The sequence below is a fragment of the Musca autumnalis genome, unplaced genomic scaffold (genome assembly GCF_047663935.1).
Source record: "Musca autumnalis isolate F117 unplaced genomic scaffold, ASM4766393v1 scaffold_5, whole genome shotgun sequence".
NCBI classification, from domain to species: domain Eukaryota; kingdom Metazoa; phylum Arthropoda; class Insecta; order Diptera; family Muscidae; genus Musca; species Musca autumnalis.
The window spans coordinates 71,651,359-71,670,540 of record NW_027412088.1 but is presented as its reverse complement, the minus strand read 5'-3'; the positions used below and the strand labels follow the sequence as shown (position 1 = coordinate 71,670,540).

General features: G+C 34.9%; 3 protein-coding genes across 3 annotated transcripts in view; all 3 read right to left on the bottom strand.

Annotated features, from left to right (window-relative positions):
- conu (Rho GTPase-activating protein conundrum) overlaps positions 1 to 11,982 on the bottom strand; it is a 222,351-nt gene extending 210,369 nt beyond the window's left edge. The window contains exon 1 of the mRNA XM_073957072.1: positions 10,292 to 11,982. The gene's annotated coding sequence lies outside the window, so the exon portion shown is untranslated. The remainder of the gene's footprint in view (positions 1 to 10,291) is intronic.
- A 975-nt stretch (positions 11,983 to 12,957) lies between these two features.
- On the bottom strand, positions 12,958 to 13,593 carry LOC141386657 (uncharacterized). Its single transcript, XM_073955575.1, has one exon. It carries the CDS (start codon positions 13,591 to 13,593, stop codon positions 12,958 to 12,960), a length of 636 nt encoding a protein of 211 aa, XP_073811676.1.
- Positions 13,594 to 16,146: 2,553 nt separating this feature from the next.
- On the bottom strand, positions 16,147 to 18,264 carry LOC141386656 (uncharacterized). Its single transcript, XM_073955573.1, has one exon. It carries the CDS (start codon positions 18,262 to 18,264, stop codon positions 16,147 to 16,149), a length of 2,118 nt encoding a protein of 705 aa, XP_073811674.1.
- Between the last annotated feature and the right edge of the window lie 918 nt (positions 18,265 to 19,182).

Below are 19,182 nucleotides of genomic sequence, written 5' to 3'. Positions count from 1 at the left end.
CTATATATAGAGATTGGTGAGTGGGCCTGATTTCTTTCTTATCTTTAAGACTAATAAAACGACCATTGACTGACTATTGATTATGAACGATATTAATTCATTTCGTTCGTTGGCTCATTTTCGTTCAATATTTTATTTTAATCTATCATGGGGGTTATTCTGATCATAAATTTCCCGTGAGTTTTCTTACTTTCTCCTTTAAGTTGAATCGGCGGATAGACAATGATCATGGGGAATTTTCGTTCAGAATAACAGACTGAAATATGTATGCTATTGAACGAAACAGAGCCAACGAACGAAATGAACGACATTGATAATTTTGGAGATCATGATAAAAAAAATCGATCCGCTCCGGGAACTAGATTGCCCAACATTAACTAAATAAATATCTTAACAAAAATCCTTCATGGCTTAGTAGACCTATGACCGCAGATTTCGTGTCGCTAATGAATGAACTAGTTCAAAGGCACGATTCCGTGAATAGAACTAACGGAACCATATCCAGGTCATTCTTTTATATTGTTCATTTAGATAATCTCGTTCATTTGGCTCCTTTCGTTTATATATCTTCTAGTTCATTGGGTTGGTCGAGGGAATATAGTTCTTTATTGTAGTTTTTCTTTAGTTTTTTTTTTAATTAAAAAAAAAGAGAAACTTTTTTTTCATTTCTTTCATTTCGATTTTTTTAACAAATTCCGTTGTTAAATTAAAAAATATCTTGTATGTCAATCGAAATGTTTTCTTTTAATTAGATTGGAAGATATACGAAACAATTATTGTCTTATCTTTCGTCTTCTTTTCCGATTGACCCCTTAAGGAGCACAGGGCCTTATTTTCTAATCTTTTAGACTGATAAAACGCTCATTGACTGACAATTGATTATAAACAGAAGAGGCATGAACGATATTCGAAAGATAATAGGAGTTATTCTGAACGAAAAACGCCCCGTGAGTTTTCTCACTTTCTCGATTAAGTTGAAACGATGGAAAGAAAGAAAAACTCACGGGTAATTTTTGTTCAGAATTCATCAACCAAACAAGGAAAACAAAATAGAACGAGGAAAGAGAAAGATTCCTTGAACTATTTCGGTTTCGAAACTATTGAAACTATATTAAGGAACAAGTTTATATTTGGGAAAAGGAACTAGAAAGACCGATCCTAATAGTTCCAAGGAATTATTCCGAACAAGGAGCTTATGGAACTATATGGAGATTTTGAGTTATTTTAGTTCCTTTATTTCGTGCATACCATATCCAGGTCATTCTTTTATATCGTTCCTTTTGACTCAGTTCGTTCATATCTCTTCTAGTTTATTGTGTTGGTCGAGTGTATACAGTTCTTTAAGGTAGTTTTTCTTTAGTTTTCTAAAATTTAAAAAATGAGAAACTTTTCTTTCATTTCGATTTTTTTAAGAAATTCCGTTGTTGAATTAAAAAATATCTTGTATGTCAATCGAAATGTTTTCTTTTAATTTATATTAATTAAAAAGAATATATTATTTAAAAAAATCTATAGAGATTGGAAGATATACGAAACAATTATTGTCTTATCTTTCTTCTTCTTTTCCGATTGACACCTTAAGGAGCACAGGGCATAATTTTTTAATCTTTTAGACTGATAAAACGACCATTGACTGACAATTGATTATGACCAGAAGAGGCATGAACGATATTCGAAAGATAATAGGAGTTATTCTGAACGAAAAATTCCCCATGAGTTTTCTCACTTTCTCCTTTAAGTTCAAACGATGGAAAGGAAGACAAACTCGTCGGTAATTTTTGTTCAGAATAACCCCAATGATAGACTAAAGTATTTAACGAAAATGAGCCAACGAACGAAATTAACGACCTGGATCATTTTGGTGGAAGAAATGTTAAAAAGATCGATCCACTTAATGAATGGCATTGACCACCACTAACTCCTAAATATCTTAACAAAAATGTTTCATGGTTTAGTAGACATATGACCGCAAATTTCTCGATGATATTTTCCTAGAGAAAATATATAAAATTTTTGTATGATTTGAATGTAAAAGCTGATTTCCAAGCTAAGCCTTCGTTTACCCACTAAAATAACGTTCTAATATGTCTGATGGGCGGACTTAACCACCCGTGAAACGCATCATACTGGTTGAATGTCTAGTACTTCTGTCAACTCCCAATTTTTCAATGCACCTCTTAGGTCTTAACAGCACAACACGAAAGATAATTAATTCAAAAATCACTATAAAATGACCTTCGCCTTAATAATGTAAAACTAAAAAGTTCAGCTGTGCTGAAACGCCTCAACGTTGAGTAGTTCCGGAACGAACTAGTTCCAAGGAACTATGGCGCGGGCAAACAGCTATTGGAATCATATACAGCATTTGCTTTAGTTCATATCCTTCCTTTTATTCCAAACCTACTTCAATCTTTCTCGTTCGTTTCGTTTGATGAAAACAAGAATAATGATGAAAGAGAAAAAAGATTGATTGAACTTTTCCGCTTTCGGAACTATGAAACGATTTTAAGGAACTAAATCCTTTGGGGAAAAGGAACTAGAAAGATCGAACTTCTCAATAATCGAATATTTTTTATGAATAAATAATACCATTGTCGCCATGCACGTTGAATGGCTAGATTCGTTCCCTGGCTAAACAACATCAACAATTTTCAACTGTGCTGGAACGTAATGTTTAGAGTTGGGTAGTTGCGGAACTAATAGGTTCAAGGAACAATTACGAACACGGAGCTTATGGATCATATTCATATTTTTCGTTCATTAAGCTCCTTTATATAGAAAGATCGATTCGAATAATTCCAAGCAACTATTCCGAACAAGGAGTTTATGGAACTATATGCAGATTTTTAGTCCTTGTAGTTCCTTTATTTCTTATAGTACCTGTCGTGCATATAGTTCATCTCCTTTCTTTAGTTCCACACTTACATCGTTCTTCCTAAACGTAAATCACGTACAGGTTACATCGCTTCAGTTTATTAATTTTATGTCAATCCATCCACAAAACGATGAAAACAAAGAGAGCGATGAATGAGAAAGACTCATTGAATTATTTCGGTTTCGGAACTATATGGAATTATATGAAGGACTAGTTTTTTTGGGAAAAGGAACTAAAAATATCGATCCGCTCCGGGAACTAGATTGCCCAACTCAAGTAATATTGATTCGCATTTCTTGAGTATTTTCGGTGATGTAAAATATCCTTACTGGGTGCCACCGTGGTGCAATGGTATGCACACCCGCCTTGCACGCTAAAAGTAGTGGGTTCGATTCCCAGGCCATGCAACATCAAAGTTTTAACGGTGGCAAAATACCCCTCAGTGATTTTGGCGACATTTCCTGAGTATTTCAGCCATGTAAAACTTAGGACACGCCGTTCGGACTCGGCAATAAACAGTAGGTCCCATATCATCGAGCTAATATAAATCGGGGTGCACTCATTGATATGAGAGAAGTCTCCCTTCTCCCATCTGGGATGTTTGTGGAACAATTATTATAAATATATCTACTAAATGTTCCATATACTTAAGTTCAATATAAATTCGGGCAGGACTCATTGAGAAGCCTACCATTGTCCCTTCAGGAATGCGCGAGGGAAATAGTTTAGTACGAGAGCCTTATCATGGATTTTGTAAGGATGTTTAAAGATCATTAAATCTATAATCATGGATTTCTCATGAGAAGTTTTTTTCAAGAAATATAAGAGCAATAAATGTGGAATTTCCAAGTTATTATCTTGGATTCATTCACAATAATTTTTCTTAATTAATATCACCGCTACAATAGCAAATTTCTTCACAATATATTTCCATTGTTTTTATATACATTTGTTACCAACTCTAAAACTATTTCTCTGAGCTAAGCTTTTTCAAAATATTTCTTTAACCACAGTTTTTTCTGTTTTTTTTTTTTTTTGCACAAATATTTCTTCTCGCCTATTTCATTTTGCTTAATTTAAAAATAACATTAATTGTCTGCAAATTGACAACATACTATAATGTATTGTAGTCTCTCACTCTAGCTCTAGGTTTTTTGTCTACGTTTACTTGTTTTTTTTTTTTTTTTTGTCTTCACATTGCAAATTTATTTTTAAAAGAGAAAAATTCCACAATTCGAACGTGGACTGAAGTTCAAAAAGGTATCTAGGCAAACTCAATTTGATTTTCTATTTACACACAGAAGAAGTTGAGGCGAACAAAAAGAAGAAATAACGAATGAAAAAACACAATGAACGAAACGCACAACTGAAAATAAACTTTGCAAAAATAGCTGCACAAGAAGACAAATATTGGCTTAAATAACAAATGGTCAGTAAAGTGTCTACTTGCTTACCTGCAAAAAAATTAACAACAACGACAAGACAAAAATCAGTGTCTCAAAGAAATACCAAGACGACAAAAAATTAACAGAGAGTTTAAGCTTAACTGAAATAAAATCAGCAGTAGGGTATTCAATAAAATCAGCAGTAGGGTTATGACATTTTTACGACCTCAAATCCCTATATCATAGCGTAATGAGTTTCTACATAAGATTACATAAAATCTTAATTATAAAGTGATTCGATAAAAAGTTTCCGCACAAAAAAGTTTTTATTTTCCAGAACTTTTGACAATTGTTTGAAGTCACTGGAAACAAGGTATAGGGGCACACGATATAACCGTTTGTTTCTCACTAATTTAATCAACGAAACATCAATATTTGGTTGCAATAATTTAAAAATTTAGTTTTAAGATTATTTTTTTTTTTCAATATTTTTTAACCTTTTTCGTTATTATTTTTTTTTAATTTATACAAAATCCTGTGAAACATGAAATATGTAAAATAAACTAATTGATTTTCAATAATCCAATCAATCCAACGAAACGTTGAGTACAAACTGAAATAAATTAGTTTTATTTATACACAACCGTAGTATAAATTTATAAAGGAATTCAGCTTGGGTTTCACCGTGGTGCACTGGTATGCAATGCCGCCTTGCGAACTGACTGCTCGATTTTGATTCCCAGGGCATGAAGAATCAAATATTCAACGGTGGCCAAATACTCCTCAGTGTAACGTTTGGCGACATTTCGTGAGTAATTTAGCCATGAAAAACTTCTCTTCAAGTGTTGTCGTAAAACTAGCCGTTCGGATTCGGATGAGAAGTATCCCTTGTCCTTTCTGGGATATTAGTGGAACAATTATATAATTCAGCTTAATCGCAGTTTTACTGTTTCATCGAAATAATGCTGGGACGAAACTAGGCATAGGTAAGTCGACTTTCGATTAATCGAGTTTTTGCAGTCAAAACTCGATTTTGGCTGGAAGGAAAATTGCATAATCGATTATCTTGTGATCGATTTTCGAGTCTATCCATAGATTGTTGACTTGCCGGTTATGATAAAGTGGAAAGTCGAGTTTTAAGATAATTGAAATAATCGCCCAACCGAAAAGTCGCATTTTTAATTTTATACCAAAATCGAAAACTCGAAAAATCGATTATTGCTTTCCATTACCTAACCCTAGACGAAACGCATTTCAGACAATTTGTCGATTTAGGCCTGTCCGTTCGTCTGACTGTCTGGCTGGTTATAGTCTGTCTGTCTGGTTAGATTGGGTCCTAAATTTTGTACATTGTAATATTTTCTCTGTAATTAATTTAAGTTCGAAGAATTCAAAAATTTTGGCTAAAGTCGTGCACACGATAACTCTCGAAGAGATTAACAGATTTGGTGTAAACTTTGCACATCGTAATATATCATTCAGACAATGATCTGCCTCGAATACTGACTATATTGGTTCACAGCTTCTTCTTCCACATAAAATTTCAAAATTGTTGGCTAAGTGGGCAATTTTTACATCAAGTTGTGTTGCGTACCCTTTTACACCACGTCAGAATTCTCAATACTTCAACTCCAATAACTGATGATCACAAACAAAATCTTTTTCTCTCAGCATTTTGTGTCCCTTTTTAAATGTAGGAATTTGCCGACAAAAAGTATGGATTTAAATTAAAGCCCAAACCTGTTGCTGAGGATGTAGCTGCAGGAATGGACCGCATTCAATATTTTAGAAACGGATCTTACTTTGCGAGTCATTCCTTTGGTGGGCCTTTCGTCACCAGTCATTTCAGTAGTTTAGCTCTTGGATCATTATATCAGGAAGCGTGGACTTGATTACGAAAAACACAATATCGCTGTGAAAAGGACCACAAGGAGTACCTGCAGTAAAAATGTCCAAAAGATCCTTGAAAATTCATTAAACTGCATTTTTGAAGTTAAACTGTAGGGGTTTTATAGCTTTTTTAGGAAGCATGGACCTGCTCCTCAGAAATAGTACCGTCGTAATAGGGCCTCCGAGTACAACCTGTTGCACAAAAAACCAAAAGGATTCGAGGGGAGGTTTTAAACTGACTTTTACCGTAATTTTGTGTGTGAGGTACCCGAATGAGTGGATCGATATAGTCAATATTCGAACTTGAGCTACGTCTGGTAGAAATATTACGATGTGTATCGTATGGACCAAATTGATAAGACTCTTCGAGATTAATCTTGCGCACCATTGTTGCGAAAAATTGTGAACTTTTGTGGTGGAGGTACCCGAAGAAGTGGACTTAATCTAATTTTAGACAAAATAGTACGACAGCCAAATTTTAGACCGAATCAGTTGATCTGAAACGGATTTCATCTAAACATACTTAGGGTCTAAAATCATTATTTTGATGAGGCTCATTTTGGTCATATGAAAGTGAATATTAATTATGCCGTATGTTAATTATACTGAACATACTTGGGGTCTTTTTTCATGAGGCTCATTTTGGTCATATGAAAGTGTAAGTTAATTATACTGACCCAAAAAAAAAAATTAAAATAAAATAAGAAAATTAAGTTACAGTTTTTTATTATAAATGAATGTGCTAAAAATTAGAAAATAATTTTTCTCGCTTGCAGTTTATTGCCATTTAATTTTGTCACCATTTTCAATTTAATTCCATCGTTTTATTGGAGAGATCTCATCATTAAGAAGAATATACTTATTGAGGCTAAAAAAATACATATTTTCTAGTTTTTAGTACATTTATAAATTAAACTCTGCAACTTAAGTTTTTTAATTAGTTTATTTTTTATTTTTAATTTTTTAGTAAATAGATTTTACCTTTCCGAACAACCCCCACAGAACACCCTCCTCCGAACTTCTCCTCTCAACTTGCCCCTTCCACCTTCAATGGAACCCCATAACCAAATTACAGACAATTTAGGCCGAAAATGTAGATTAAACTTCGAAACGCCAGAAATCAGGTAGTACCTTTATATGCGGGCTATACCAAAGCCCGGACCTATGTCCACATTTTTTGGTGGGGAAGTTTCTGTATCATTGGCAAATCCAAATGTCAAGTTACAGTTAATCCAGGCTAAAAAGGAAGATAAAATCCTCAAAATACTTTAAATCGGGTGGTACCGCTATATAGTGGCTATACATACCAAAACCAGGGGCTGGATTCCTGTTCTATGAAAATTTGAAATAAAAAATATTTCCTTTATAATTTTTTTCATTCGACATTTTTCTCCTTTATAAAAGTTTTCTTTTCACATTTTCATAGAAAGAGAATTGAGCCCCTGGACTTATGCCCACAATTTTTGGTGAGAGAGTTTCTTTACCATTGGCAACTCCAAATGCCAAATTACAGCCAATTCGGGCTAAAAATAAAATCCTCAAAATACCTGAAATAGGGTGGTACCGTTATATGGGGGCTATAGGAATAAAATAGACCCCATATTGATTTTGGTTTCATATTCCTGTATTGTCATCTAAATCTGAAAAGTGCGCAAAGCTTTGGATTGGTCAACTGCAAATGAGTTACTGCCCAGCAAACCAAATATCCTAAAAAAGGGAAAAATTTTCAAATAAATAAAATCAGCTGAGCCAGTTTGGGGTTTGAACCCACGTCCTTGAAAAACACAGGAAAAAAGTGTTGTCACGGCGTGTTAGCGTTCAGAGCCAAATTCATAACTTTCAAAGGCAGTGCTAAGCGTTTGTAATGAAAGCACAACTAAATGGCAAAATCCTCATTGTTGTTGTAAAAAAATAAAACAAAAATGCATTTGAAAGAAGAAAAGTTCGAGGACAACGAAGCCGCTCCACATCCGATATGTCTGAAGAGCCTGTACCACCACATAGTGGTGGGTGTGTGGGTTCGAATCGTCGACTTTCCTTTTTCACTTGCATTATAGATCATAAAGCTCGATTAAAAAAATCATTTTAGTTAGTTGTCGAAAAACAAAATGGTTGGTTTTAAAATTCGCATATACCTACAATTTTTAAATATTTTAAATATAAATATAATAAGTGCTGATAGACTCAACATATTCGTACACAACGTTTACATTGTTTTAACAACAGTGAAAATCATTAGAAACGTTTGAAATTACAATTTTCCTATAAAAAACATAACAAAGAAACATTGATCTATAAAAAAGAGGCGTCAGAGAAAATTGTTTTCCTCCGATATTCATACCACATTATTCCAAAATCATTATTCAGAAATCTTTACGAAGATTCGGAAGGTACCTCCGATTTTTATACGACATTATTCCGAAATCCTTCAGAACTCTGTGCGAAAATTCGAAGGAATAAATTAGCCTACCGAATTTCCCAAGGATTTTCTTCCTATTTCAATCCGACATTTCGTTCCGAAATTATGTCAACCACTTCATACAACTTTCGACATCGGACGTAGCGTCCGAATTTGTTACGATTTCATTACGATGTCGGTACGATTGGTTTGCTGGGTAGATTTGAACTAAACATACACCAAATCAAGTTAAATAAAACACTGTAAAAATGTTTGAAACTCCCAACTCCTACGTTTTTCAATTTGATCCAGAAACCGTACGTATGAAATTTTATGGCGATCGGTTAATGTTAACCCCTGTCGACCTAGCGGTCTTTGTTTAAATAGTAATTTGTATGGGGCTAAAGGTGAATTTTTATAAAATCGCCATAAAATTTCATAAATAAGGTTTTTGGATCAAATGGAAAAAATTAGGGTGTATGAGTTCAAAAAGAAAATTTTGTTGGGTCAGTCTGCTGTGTATACCCTTGTTAGCCCCAAACATGGAACCGGTAAAACTTACTAAAATAACTATGTTTTAACTATGTTTTACAATGTGCGATTTTTGTCACATCAATGAGTGCAGACCGATTCTGCATTTAGCTTATTAATATGGGATCTCACTTTTAAGACCGAATTCGATCGGCACGTCACACATAGGTACGATAAGATGCAGGAAGCTCAAATATTCAGAAAATATGGCTAGTATTTTGCTGAGGTGATTACAATACATATTTGTTAAGATGCAAAAATTTAAACATGTTGTATACACTTAATAATTCTAGTCAAAACTGAAACATTCCTTTAGGTCTGATGTTTCCCTACCTTTATCTGTTAATGGGGACATATCCTTCAAAATGATTATAAACAATAAATACTAAGAAAAAATTAAAAAACCAATCTTGTAGAAAATGTTCACAGCTATAAGATATTCTTCGGTGCCATTTCGATAAGTCTTGCCGTTTTTAAGCAAAATCGCGCAAATCTAACAATAAAACTTAAAAATGTGGCCTGAACTTCTATATCTCAAAAATGGTACAAGCTAGGAACAAATCATAAAGGTCAATCCTCTAGAGATTTTCTAAGCTACAACATGTTCCTTAGCCTCAATTCGATACCACTTGCGGTTTCCAAGTAAAATCGCGAAAATCTAAATTAAACCTAAAAATGTGAACTTTGACCGCGATTTTTTTACAAATCCCTCCATCGATTTTTTCTTGTTTTTGGATTTTTCTCATGTATGAACATTGCTGTTTCAGAATCCGCAAAAACTTCCCAGGTGCACCCTGCATGACATTGTTTTATAGGGGGACATACAGTCAGTACATTGTCCCAATTTGAATTTCTATATCTCAAAAATGGTTAAACCTACGAAAATACCATTAAGGTCAATCTTGTAGAGAATGTTCACTTCTATTTAATCCCATTTCGATAGGGCTTGCGGTTTCCCAGCAAACTCGTGAAACCCTAAAAAAGCCCTAAAAATGTAAACTTTGACGGCGATTTATATGAAAATGCCTCTGGCGATTTTTTTAATTTGTCTCATCTATTTATAAACATCGTAGTTTCAGAAACCGCAAAAACTTCCCAGGTGTAAGCACCTACTTATAACTCTTGCCATTTTTCAGTTTACTCTGTTGGACATGTAAGAAAATATTTCATTGTAGAAAACCTAAAATTCAAAATATTATTTTAAATAATTACCTTTATTTTCACTTTGAATCCAACTACAGCATCTTATTGTTTAACTCCCCAAATAAAAACAATAACAAACACAACAAGCAGATAAAATCAAAAGATCACAACAATGATAATATTTTAAGCCAAAATATGGCAAAAACACGAAAAATGCGAAGAAATTTCTAAAAACATAAATTATAAATTTTCACAAGCCACACACAAACATCATATTCGACGAAGATCACACAAAAATTGGCGAAAAAAGTGAAAATATTAACTTAGCACGTTGTTGCTTTTGTTGTAGTTGAGGTTTGGTTTTTGTTAATTTATTATTTTTCTTTTTTTTTTTTTTGTATTATTTGTATTTGTGCTGTTTCACTTTACCAGCATTTCTCAGTTATATTGTATTTCGTACTTCTTTTTTTCAATTAAAATTTAAATGATTTTTTGCGGGTTGTTTGTATTGGTGAGTGTTGAACAAAAAAAATATTGTTGGAGTAGTAGAATGTGATGATTGTTATGTGAGAGGGAGAGATCCGATCCATTCATGTATCCAAACAGTAGAAAAACGGCAAATTATGGCATTTAGAGAGTTTGGAACCAAACAAAACATAAACACACACTTATGTATATCTTTTTTTTGTGGTAACAGGTATTTTTTTCTGAATTTTTTATGTATTTTCTTTTTGTTAATTTTTTTTCTCTCTAGACTTCTAGCTTTCAATGCTTAAACACTGTCATCAATAATATTAAAACAAAAATTCACTTCAAAATGACGACGATGATGACAAAACTTGAAATCATAATAATTGTGACGAGTGAACGATCGAAGAAGCGCTCTCTACGAGGGCTGTGGGGTTTGGATAAATTCCGAGGCAAAGTTGTTGGTTCTTGATTGTTTTGTTGTGTTGAATGGAAAAAACAAAATAAAAACAGAAGAGCGCGAGCGAGGGGGATTCCGTGACCGTTGTTCAACCTTACTTAAGTCAACATAATACGGCGGACGCGTACAAACGATAAAACACACAGCAAAAATTGGTAACAAAACGAATGTGAACGCACCACACAAATCGAACAGGCAAGCGATCGATAGGTTTTATTTTATTATAACTGTAAAAAAAACGTTTACGTTTTTTTTTTTTTTGTTCGTTTAGTTTTACAAACACATGCACACACACACTCTCATGCACTAATAGCAACAATTTACATTTTGGTTTTCGTTAAAATTCCACATCAACACCAAAATGTTTTAATATTTCTTAAATAAAATATTTCAAAAATATTTATTGCATTTTAAAAATTGTATGCTATTTTTATTTACTTTTTTTCAATTTTCCTTTCTTGTTTGTGTTTTCTGCTTTTTTCAATTTTTTTTATTTTTCTAAATTTGTAGCAATTTTTTATTCATTTGTTTTGTATTTTCTATTTTATCATTACTTTCTTTCCAATTGGTTTGTTTCTTTAATGAACAAAAACATTCATTTATATTAAAGTTATTTATTGTTTATTTATTTATATTTTGTTTTATTATTTTTGGTTAGTTGCGTTTCACGCGCTTACAACAACCACAAAGTACGACTCTTAAAATACAACTAATATGGCAATATTTCGAATATTGTTGATCATTACTTGTCTTGCCTTGTGCAGTCAATACTCGCGTTAGCTGCCCGATTGTTTATGTGTGGGGTTTCGAACAACAATGAAACAACAACACCAAATGTATCTGTGTGAAAAGTATCTACGTTAAATCAACATGCGTTTAACACTCACACACACCTGACACACTGCGCTCATGAAAGATACAATTTTAGCTCTCTGGACTCTCTTCCGGTATTGTTCTCTGTGTTTTAGTGTTCAAGGGGTATGTTCAGTGTGGAGTTAACTTTATTATGGGAGATCGTTAGAGTTGCCAATAATTTAGTAAGAAAAATTTGAATCCCAGAAACAAATGAGATGTATGGTCTGTTCCTTTACTTCTGAAAATGGTAAAACCGGCAAAAGTAGTAAAAGTTGAAAACTGCTCCCATATGAATTGTATTGTGTCTGAAGTAAAGGAACGTGTTTATTTACAAACCCTTTGCCTTTTTTATTTGTAAATAATAAGTAGGTATTTTATGTTTTCTAATTTCAAGTGTTTGGTTTTATTTTGCGTGATAATTCAATGTATGTTAAAACTAACTTTATGTTCAATGTTTTTTGTGCGTATTTACAAATGTAATGTTTTATAACTTTTGTTTTATGTGAAATTTTATGTTCAACAAGGATAAGTGTATCGTTTTGATGTTGAATGTAACTTGTATTTGTTGACTGTAACTTGTATCACGATCGCACGATTTTAAGGTTGATGACGGACTGAATTATCGCTGCTCTTTGTACGGCTTTTAATGTTGACAAATTCCAGGATTCATTGGAAGGAGAGCAATAGGTTGATAGTTAGCGGCCGCAGTTTGTTTGTATATGTGTATATATGTAAAAATGTACATAGTGCGGACCGCTAATCAATTTGGAAGAAAATAACTTTACAGTGCTGCTCATAAGTATGGTCAGAGACCATACATTCTCCGCCCCCAAGACTCAGTGCTTAAATCATCCTTCTAGTTGACTGGCAGGTTGCGTATTGGTATGCTGCAATCTGGAAAAAAACGAGAAGCAGTACAATGTTCTTTTTTTAAAAAAAGGGGTCCGACTAATTAGTCGGAAAATAGCTTGACCACCTTCGTTATGGGTCGGCTGATGTTACCACCAGCAGTCTTTATGTCTACCACTCTTACGTTTTGGTCGATTCCCTGGTGGGTCTTTATAATTCGTCCTAACTTCCAATCAGTTGGAGCTGAACGTTCATCCTTAAGTACAATTAAATCACCCTCCTTAAGATTGTCTTGTTGATACTTCCATTTAGTACGTCGATGGAGCTCATGCAGATATTCAGTTTTCCATCTATTACAAAAATATTGGGAGATAATTTTCAAGCGTTTCCATCTATTGACAAGGCTAACATCTTGGTCTGAAACATCGGGTTCGGGAGGGGCTAAAATTGGTGTACCGATTAAGAAGTGACCTGGGGTCAGAGGCGACAAATCGCTAGGATCCTCACTAGCTGGACTCAAGGGTCTTGAATTAAGACAAGCTTCGATTTTCGACAAAATTGTGGAAAATTCTTCGAAGGTAAAAGTCATTTTTGGTATGCATTTCTTCAAATGTGTCTTGAAAGACTTCACGCCGGCCTCCCACAAACCGCCCATGTGTGGAGCGCCGGGTGGAATAAACTTCCAATCGAGATTTTGATGGGAATTTTGTACAATCGATTTATTTTGTAATTCTTTCATGAACAAGAGTCTGTCTTTCTTTAGGACATCGACTGCTCCAACAAAATCGGTTCCGTTGTCGGAGTATACACAAGAAGGGCATCCACGTCTACTAATAAATCTGGAGAATGCCGCTAGAAATGACTGAGTCGAGAGGTCACTAGTTGGTTCGAGGTGTATGGCTTTCGTAGCAAAGCATACGAAAAGGCAGACATATCCCTTTGTAATAAGACATGCTCTTCCCGTAAAATTTCGTATGCTGAAGGGTCCCGCAAAATCTACGCCAGTGTTAGTAAAGGGTCTAGATAGCAAAGTTCTTTCTGGTGGGAGTGAAGCCATAATTTGATTTTCTGTTCGTCGCTTATACAGAATGCAGACTCGGCAATTCCGAATAGTCTTTTTGATCAGTGATTTGAGTCTGGGTATGCAAAAACCGGATCTCAAAACTCTCAACATCAATTGGTTCCCACCGTGTAAAGTCACCTTGTGAGTGTGTTCGACTAGTAAAGTAGTAAATCTCGCATTGTGCGGAAGAATGATTGGGTGTCGTTCTTCGAAAGTGAGTGCTGGCGATTGAACCAGTCTACCATGAGCTCGCATAATACCCTTTGGATCTAAGTATGGGTTAAAAGATAGCAAAGGACTCTTTGCAGGAATTCTAGATCTTTTCTCTAATGCTTGAAACTCTTCTGGGAAAAAGAACCGTTGGGTGCGAATTATACTGGCACGTTTGCCGCCCTGAATTTCATCAGCAGTAAGTTCAACTTCAGAAGTTAGAGGGTTTTGTCTACAAACAAGGGTGTTTTTCCAAAATCTGAGTGCTTGCGCATATGCTCTGTATACTCTTGTTAACGAAGATATGTTTCTCATGGGGTCTTTTTCCGTCATTTCTTCCATATTTAACATCAGCACTTTCGATGTTTTTGCTTCCAGTGTAACTTCGCAAATTTCTTTCGATCGCCAACTATTTTTCGGTAATTTTAACCAATCTGGTCCAGTCCACCAGAGTTGGTAATTACTAAGCTCGTTGGGTGAGCACCCACGACTAGCAATGTCCGCTGGGTTATCCTTAGAATCAACGTGGGCCCAATTCTCTATTCCAACATTTTCTAAAATTTCAGATACACGGTTTCCCACAAACGTTGACCAGTGGCAAGGGGGTTTTCTCAGCCAGGCGAGGACAATGGTTGAGTCTGTCCAAAAGTGAACGTTAAACTTTGAAATTTGGAGATTGCTTAATATTGTTGATACCAATTTTGACAAAAGAACAGCTCCACAAAGTTCGAGTCTGGGAAGTGAAATTTTCTTAATTGGGGCAACTCGTGTCTTAGCAGTTAACAAAGATGTTTTTATTTCATTATTTGTGTCTCGGGTTCTGATGTATAAAGCTGCAGCATATGCGCTCTCAGACGCATCACAGAATCCGTGAATTTCCACGTCGTTGTCTGGAGAGTAATTTATCCACCGAGGAATCTTTAAGTGTTCAATGTCTCTACTATTCTTAACAAAGTTCTGCCAGTTCATCATAGTAATTGCTTTCAATATGTCATCCCAGTTAATCTTGTCCAACCAAATCTGCTGCATCACTAATTTGGCGACAACTACAATGGGAGCAAGCCACCCACAAGGGTCGAACAGTTTGGCAATTGTCGATAGGACTTCTCTTTTTGTGTAAGATGTTTTAATCTCCATTGTGGGTTGTGTGAACGAGAAATAATCACCAGAAATATTCCATTTTGTTCCAAGTGTCTTTGTGGAGGCATCATCGGAAATATCGAGTGAATTAACTGGATTTAGTTGTTCTTTGGCCATATCCTTTATTATTTTTGGGTCGTTAGCTGTCCATTTCATCAGCTCAAAGCCAGCCGATTCCATAGCAGCCGTTAACTCTTTGCGAGATTTAATAGTATCTTCTATTGAATGACCTCCTGCTAGAACGTCGTCAACGTATAAGTTTTCCAAAATAACTTTCGAGGCAATTGGGTATGTGTCTTTTGTATCTTCAGCTAATTGTATAAGTGTTCTAAGCGCCAAGAAGGGTGCGCAGTTTACGCCAAAGGTAACAGTTTGTAATTCGTAATCCTCTATGGGGTCAGACGGAGATTTCCTGAATAATATTCTTTGAAATTTTGTTTGAGTAGGATCCAATAATATCTGCCTGTACATCTTGGTAACGTCGGCATTATAAACGTATCGGAAAAATCTCCACTTCAATACTTGCAACACGATGTCTTGCTGTAAAACTGGACCAGCATACAAGTTATCATTCAGACTTCTTTTATTTGAAGTGGGACATGATGCATTGAAAACTACACGCAATTTTGAAGTAATCTTTTCGGGTCTAATTACTGCATGGTGCGGTAGATAGTAATTTGGAGTCTTGGTGATATCACTTGGAGAAATTTTCCTCATGTGTCCCAGCTCAAGGTATTCAAGAATTGTACTATCATATAATTCCTTAATTTCTGGGGTCTTCATGAGCTTTCTTTCCATCCGATAAAATTGAGCTAGAGCAATATTTCTTGAGTCTCCAAGTTCTTCGCATTTTTTAAAGGGGAGGGTCACTATGTATCGTCATTCCGTGTTCCTTTTAGTAGTCTCCAAGTAGTTTTTCTCACAAAATGCATCTTCATCTGATCTCAAAACCTGTTTTGGGGTATCCTCCACCTCCCAAAAACGTGTTAAAATTTTCTCAATTGATATGGTGTTGCAAAGTGATATTTGTCTCTTCTTTTGAATTTCATCCTGCAAGGGTCCGCCAATTATCCATCCAAAAACTGTTTTTTGGGCCAAAAGGGATCCAATTGACTTCATAGGTGCTCCAATAGTAAATATAAGGGGTCCTATGTCCATCCCTATTAGGAGATCAACTGGTTGGCTGACGTAAAATTTCGGGTCTGCTAACTCCAAGTTCGTAGCATCGCGCATTTGTGTTTTTTCTAAGGTATATGGTGGTAAATTTGAAGGCAAAGATTTCAAAACTGGGGCCCAAACTTCCAATTTAAAATTTGGGTCAAATCTAGATCGTAGTTTAAAAACGTATGCTTTAGCAGAAGTTTCCGAAATGAGTTGGTTTATTCCAGTAACATGAACAAGATTTCGTTTAGTTGGCAAACTTAAACGATTTTTTAACTTCTCTGTAATGAACGTGGATTGTGATCCAGAGTCGATTATCGCACGTGCATCATAAAAATGACCATTTGCCTCAATTTGCACTATGGCTGTGAAAAGTAAAGTGTCTCCGGGATGTTGATCTCTATTTCCACCATCCTGGAGAGTCAAGGTTGTAATATTTTCTGGTTCTTGATTTGTTGTGGACTGTATAAGTGTAGTGAGAGCAGTAGCACTGGTACTAGGTCGTGCTTCCTCTTGAACTGTAGTTTGTATTGCAGATAGGGTCTCCTTTCCCTTGTGTAACAAGGTATGGTGTTTTAAATTACAAGTTCTGCATCCAAAACGGCTTTTGCATTCTATCACGCCGTGATTAGCAGATAAGCAATTATAGCAAAGATGTGAGATTTTCACAACATGAATCCGGTCATTCACGTTTTTAGCCAGAAACTGTGGGCAATCTCGTATAAAATGGTTGTCTTTGCAAATTTGACACGAATTTTGATATTGTGTCTTGGGTTGCTGAGGAGCATTTGCATTTAATTTACCCGTTGAACTCTGAACATTCTGATTTATATTAGTTTGAAAGCTGCTTGTGAACTTCATTTTCTTCGAATTATCTTGTCTGTATGGAGTTTGTTGATTTTGTTTCGAAAAACTTGGCATTATATTTCCGACCGATTCCAAAGTTTTGAATTTGTGGGTCAAAAAATTATTAAAACCGTTCCACGTTGGCAGTGTCTTACAATCTTCAAGAGTATTCTCGAATTCTTCTAAAAATGTTCTTGGAAGTTTGCTGGAACAAATATATACTAATATTGGGTCCCATCCTGAAACTTCGACCTTTAGAGTTTCCAGAGTTTGGATGCAGCTATTCACCGTTCTCTGTAACTTTTGAATGCTGTGGCTTGAGTCGGAAGTAACATTTGGTAAATTGAATAAAATTTTCAGTTGCTCGTTCACCTGCATCCTCTTATTTTCATATCTGTCGGTTAAAATCTTCCAAGCTAGCTCAAAACCATCATTTGTAAGAGGAACATGGCTTATTAATTCTCTTGCTTCGCCAGCAGTCTTCTGAGTCAAATGAAAATATTTCTCGACATTACTCAATTTGGAGCCTTTTATGTAGATTGCGGTAAATAAGTCACGGAAACTCGGCCAAGCATTATAGCCTCCCTTGAAAACGTCTGTGTCACATGCTGGTAATCTTGAAATTGGTGTTGAATCGATTTGCTTCTGTGCCAACAGGGTCTCTCGTTTTATTTTCTCCTCTGATTCCTTCTGCTTTAGCGTCTGAATTTGTCCATTGACTGCTGCAATCGCCTTCTTATAAATATCAATAACCTCTAAGTAATGTTCCCTCAGCTGGTTTTTATCGATTGGTTTTTGTCCCTCTTCTGGCTCATAATCGCGGCATTCCACATAAGCTTTCTTTACTTGGTCGTAAAAAGAGTTAAGTTCCACTCGTGATGCCTCCATGGTATGTATGTCGTCATCAGTGTTAGCAATGCTTAAAATTGAAACGTAATCCTGCAAGTCATTAACGCAGTTTGCAAATTTTGAGCACTTAGCTTTATCCATCCTTATGGTAATGAGGGTCAGACTTTAGAACAAATTTTTGTTTTACAAAGGTTTGACAAAGTTGCCCTTTACGAGGACAAAGTATTATTTTTATTGGGTCTTTAAACCAAATCAAGAATTTTGTCTTTGCAAAATCTTTGTTGTTACTTCCCAAATAAATTGACTTGACGACAAAAGGATCTAATTTTGTGGAGAGCCGAGGAGTCGACAGCAAATAAAAGTATTTGATAACAAATATTTCCAAACGAAAAGCCAGGAAATGAGTCAAAAAGTTGGATAATAAAACCGCTGGTAATTATTTAGTTGAGTAAGAAATCTTATAAAAATGCTTTTCCACAAAAGATATTATGCAAATTCAAGAAACGATAGCAAAAAGAATCATAAACAGAAAAATTCCAATCAAAAAAATATTCGACTAGAAAAGGTGTGTTGGGTTGCACAGAAGAAATTATAATTTTCAAAGAGTCGTGTACCAAAGTACAATAAAATCACTTAATTCCTTTGTTAGGAGGATTTTATAATTTGTTAAAGTTCAAAAAACAGTATAATGTAGAGTTGAAACCAGACAATAATCAAATCAGAAAATGTTAAGAATCCCAGCAAAATGTTGCAATCGGACCAAATTTTTGAGTCGGTAGAAAATTTTCAGCAAAAAATTTAAAAAACTCCAATTATTTCCAACAGAAGAATGATTTGGGTCAAATGTAAAATATTTCAGCAAAGTTTAAAGTTATTTTACTTTCCGAAGAAAAAATTGCAGCAATATGTTGTAAAAAATCACAGTAAAATGTTTCAGCATAAGAATTCAAGAAAGATGAAAATATTTTGTATCAAGAACAAAAATTTCCATCAGCAAGAATTCAAAAAATTGTTCAAAAGTTTTCAAATAGTTGTGTAAATTCAGGTTAAGTGTTTTCA

What these genes read in the sequence shown, in the direction of transcription:
- LOC141386657 (XM_073955575.1), bottom strand. Translation starts at nt 13,593, where the DNA reads ATGAAAGAATTACAAAATAAATCGATTGTACAAAATTCCCATCAAAAT.
- LOC141386656 (XM_073955573.1), bottom strand. Translation starts at nt 18,264, where the DNA reads ATGGATAAAGCTAAGTGCTCAAAATTTGCAAACTGCGTTAATGACTTG.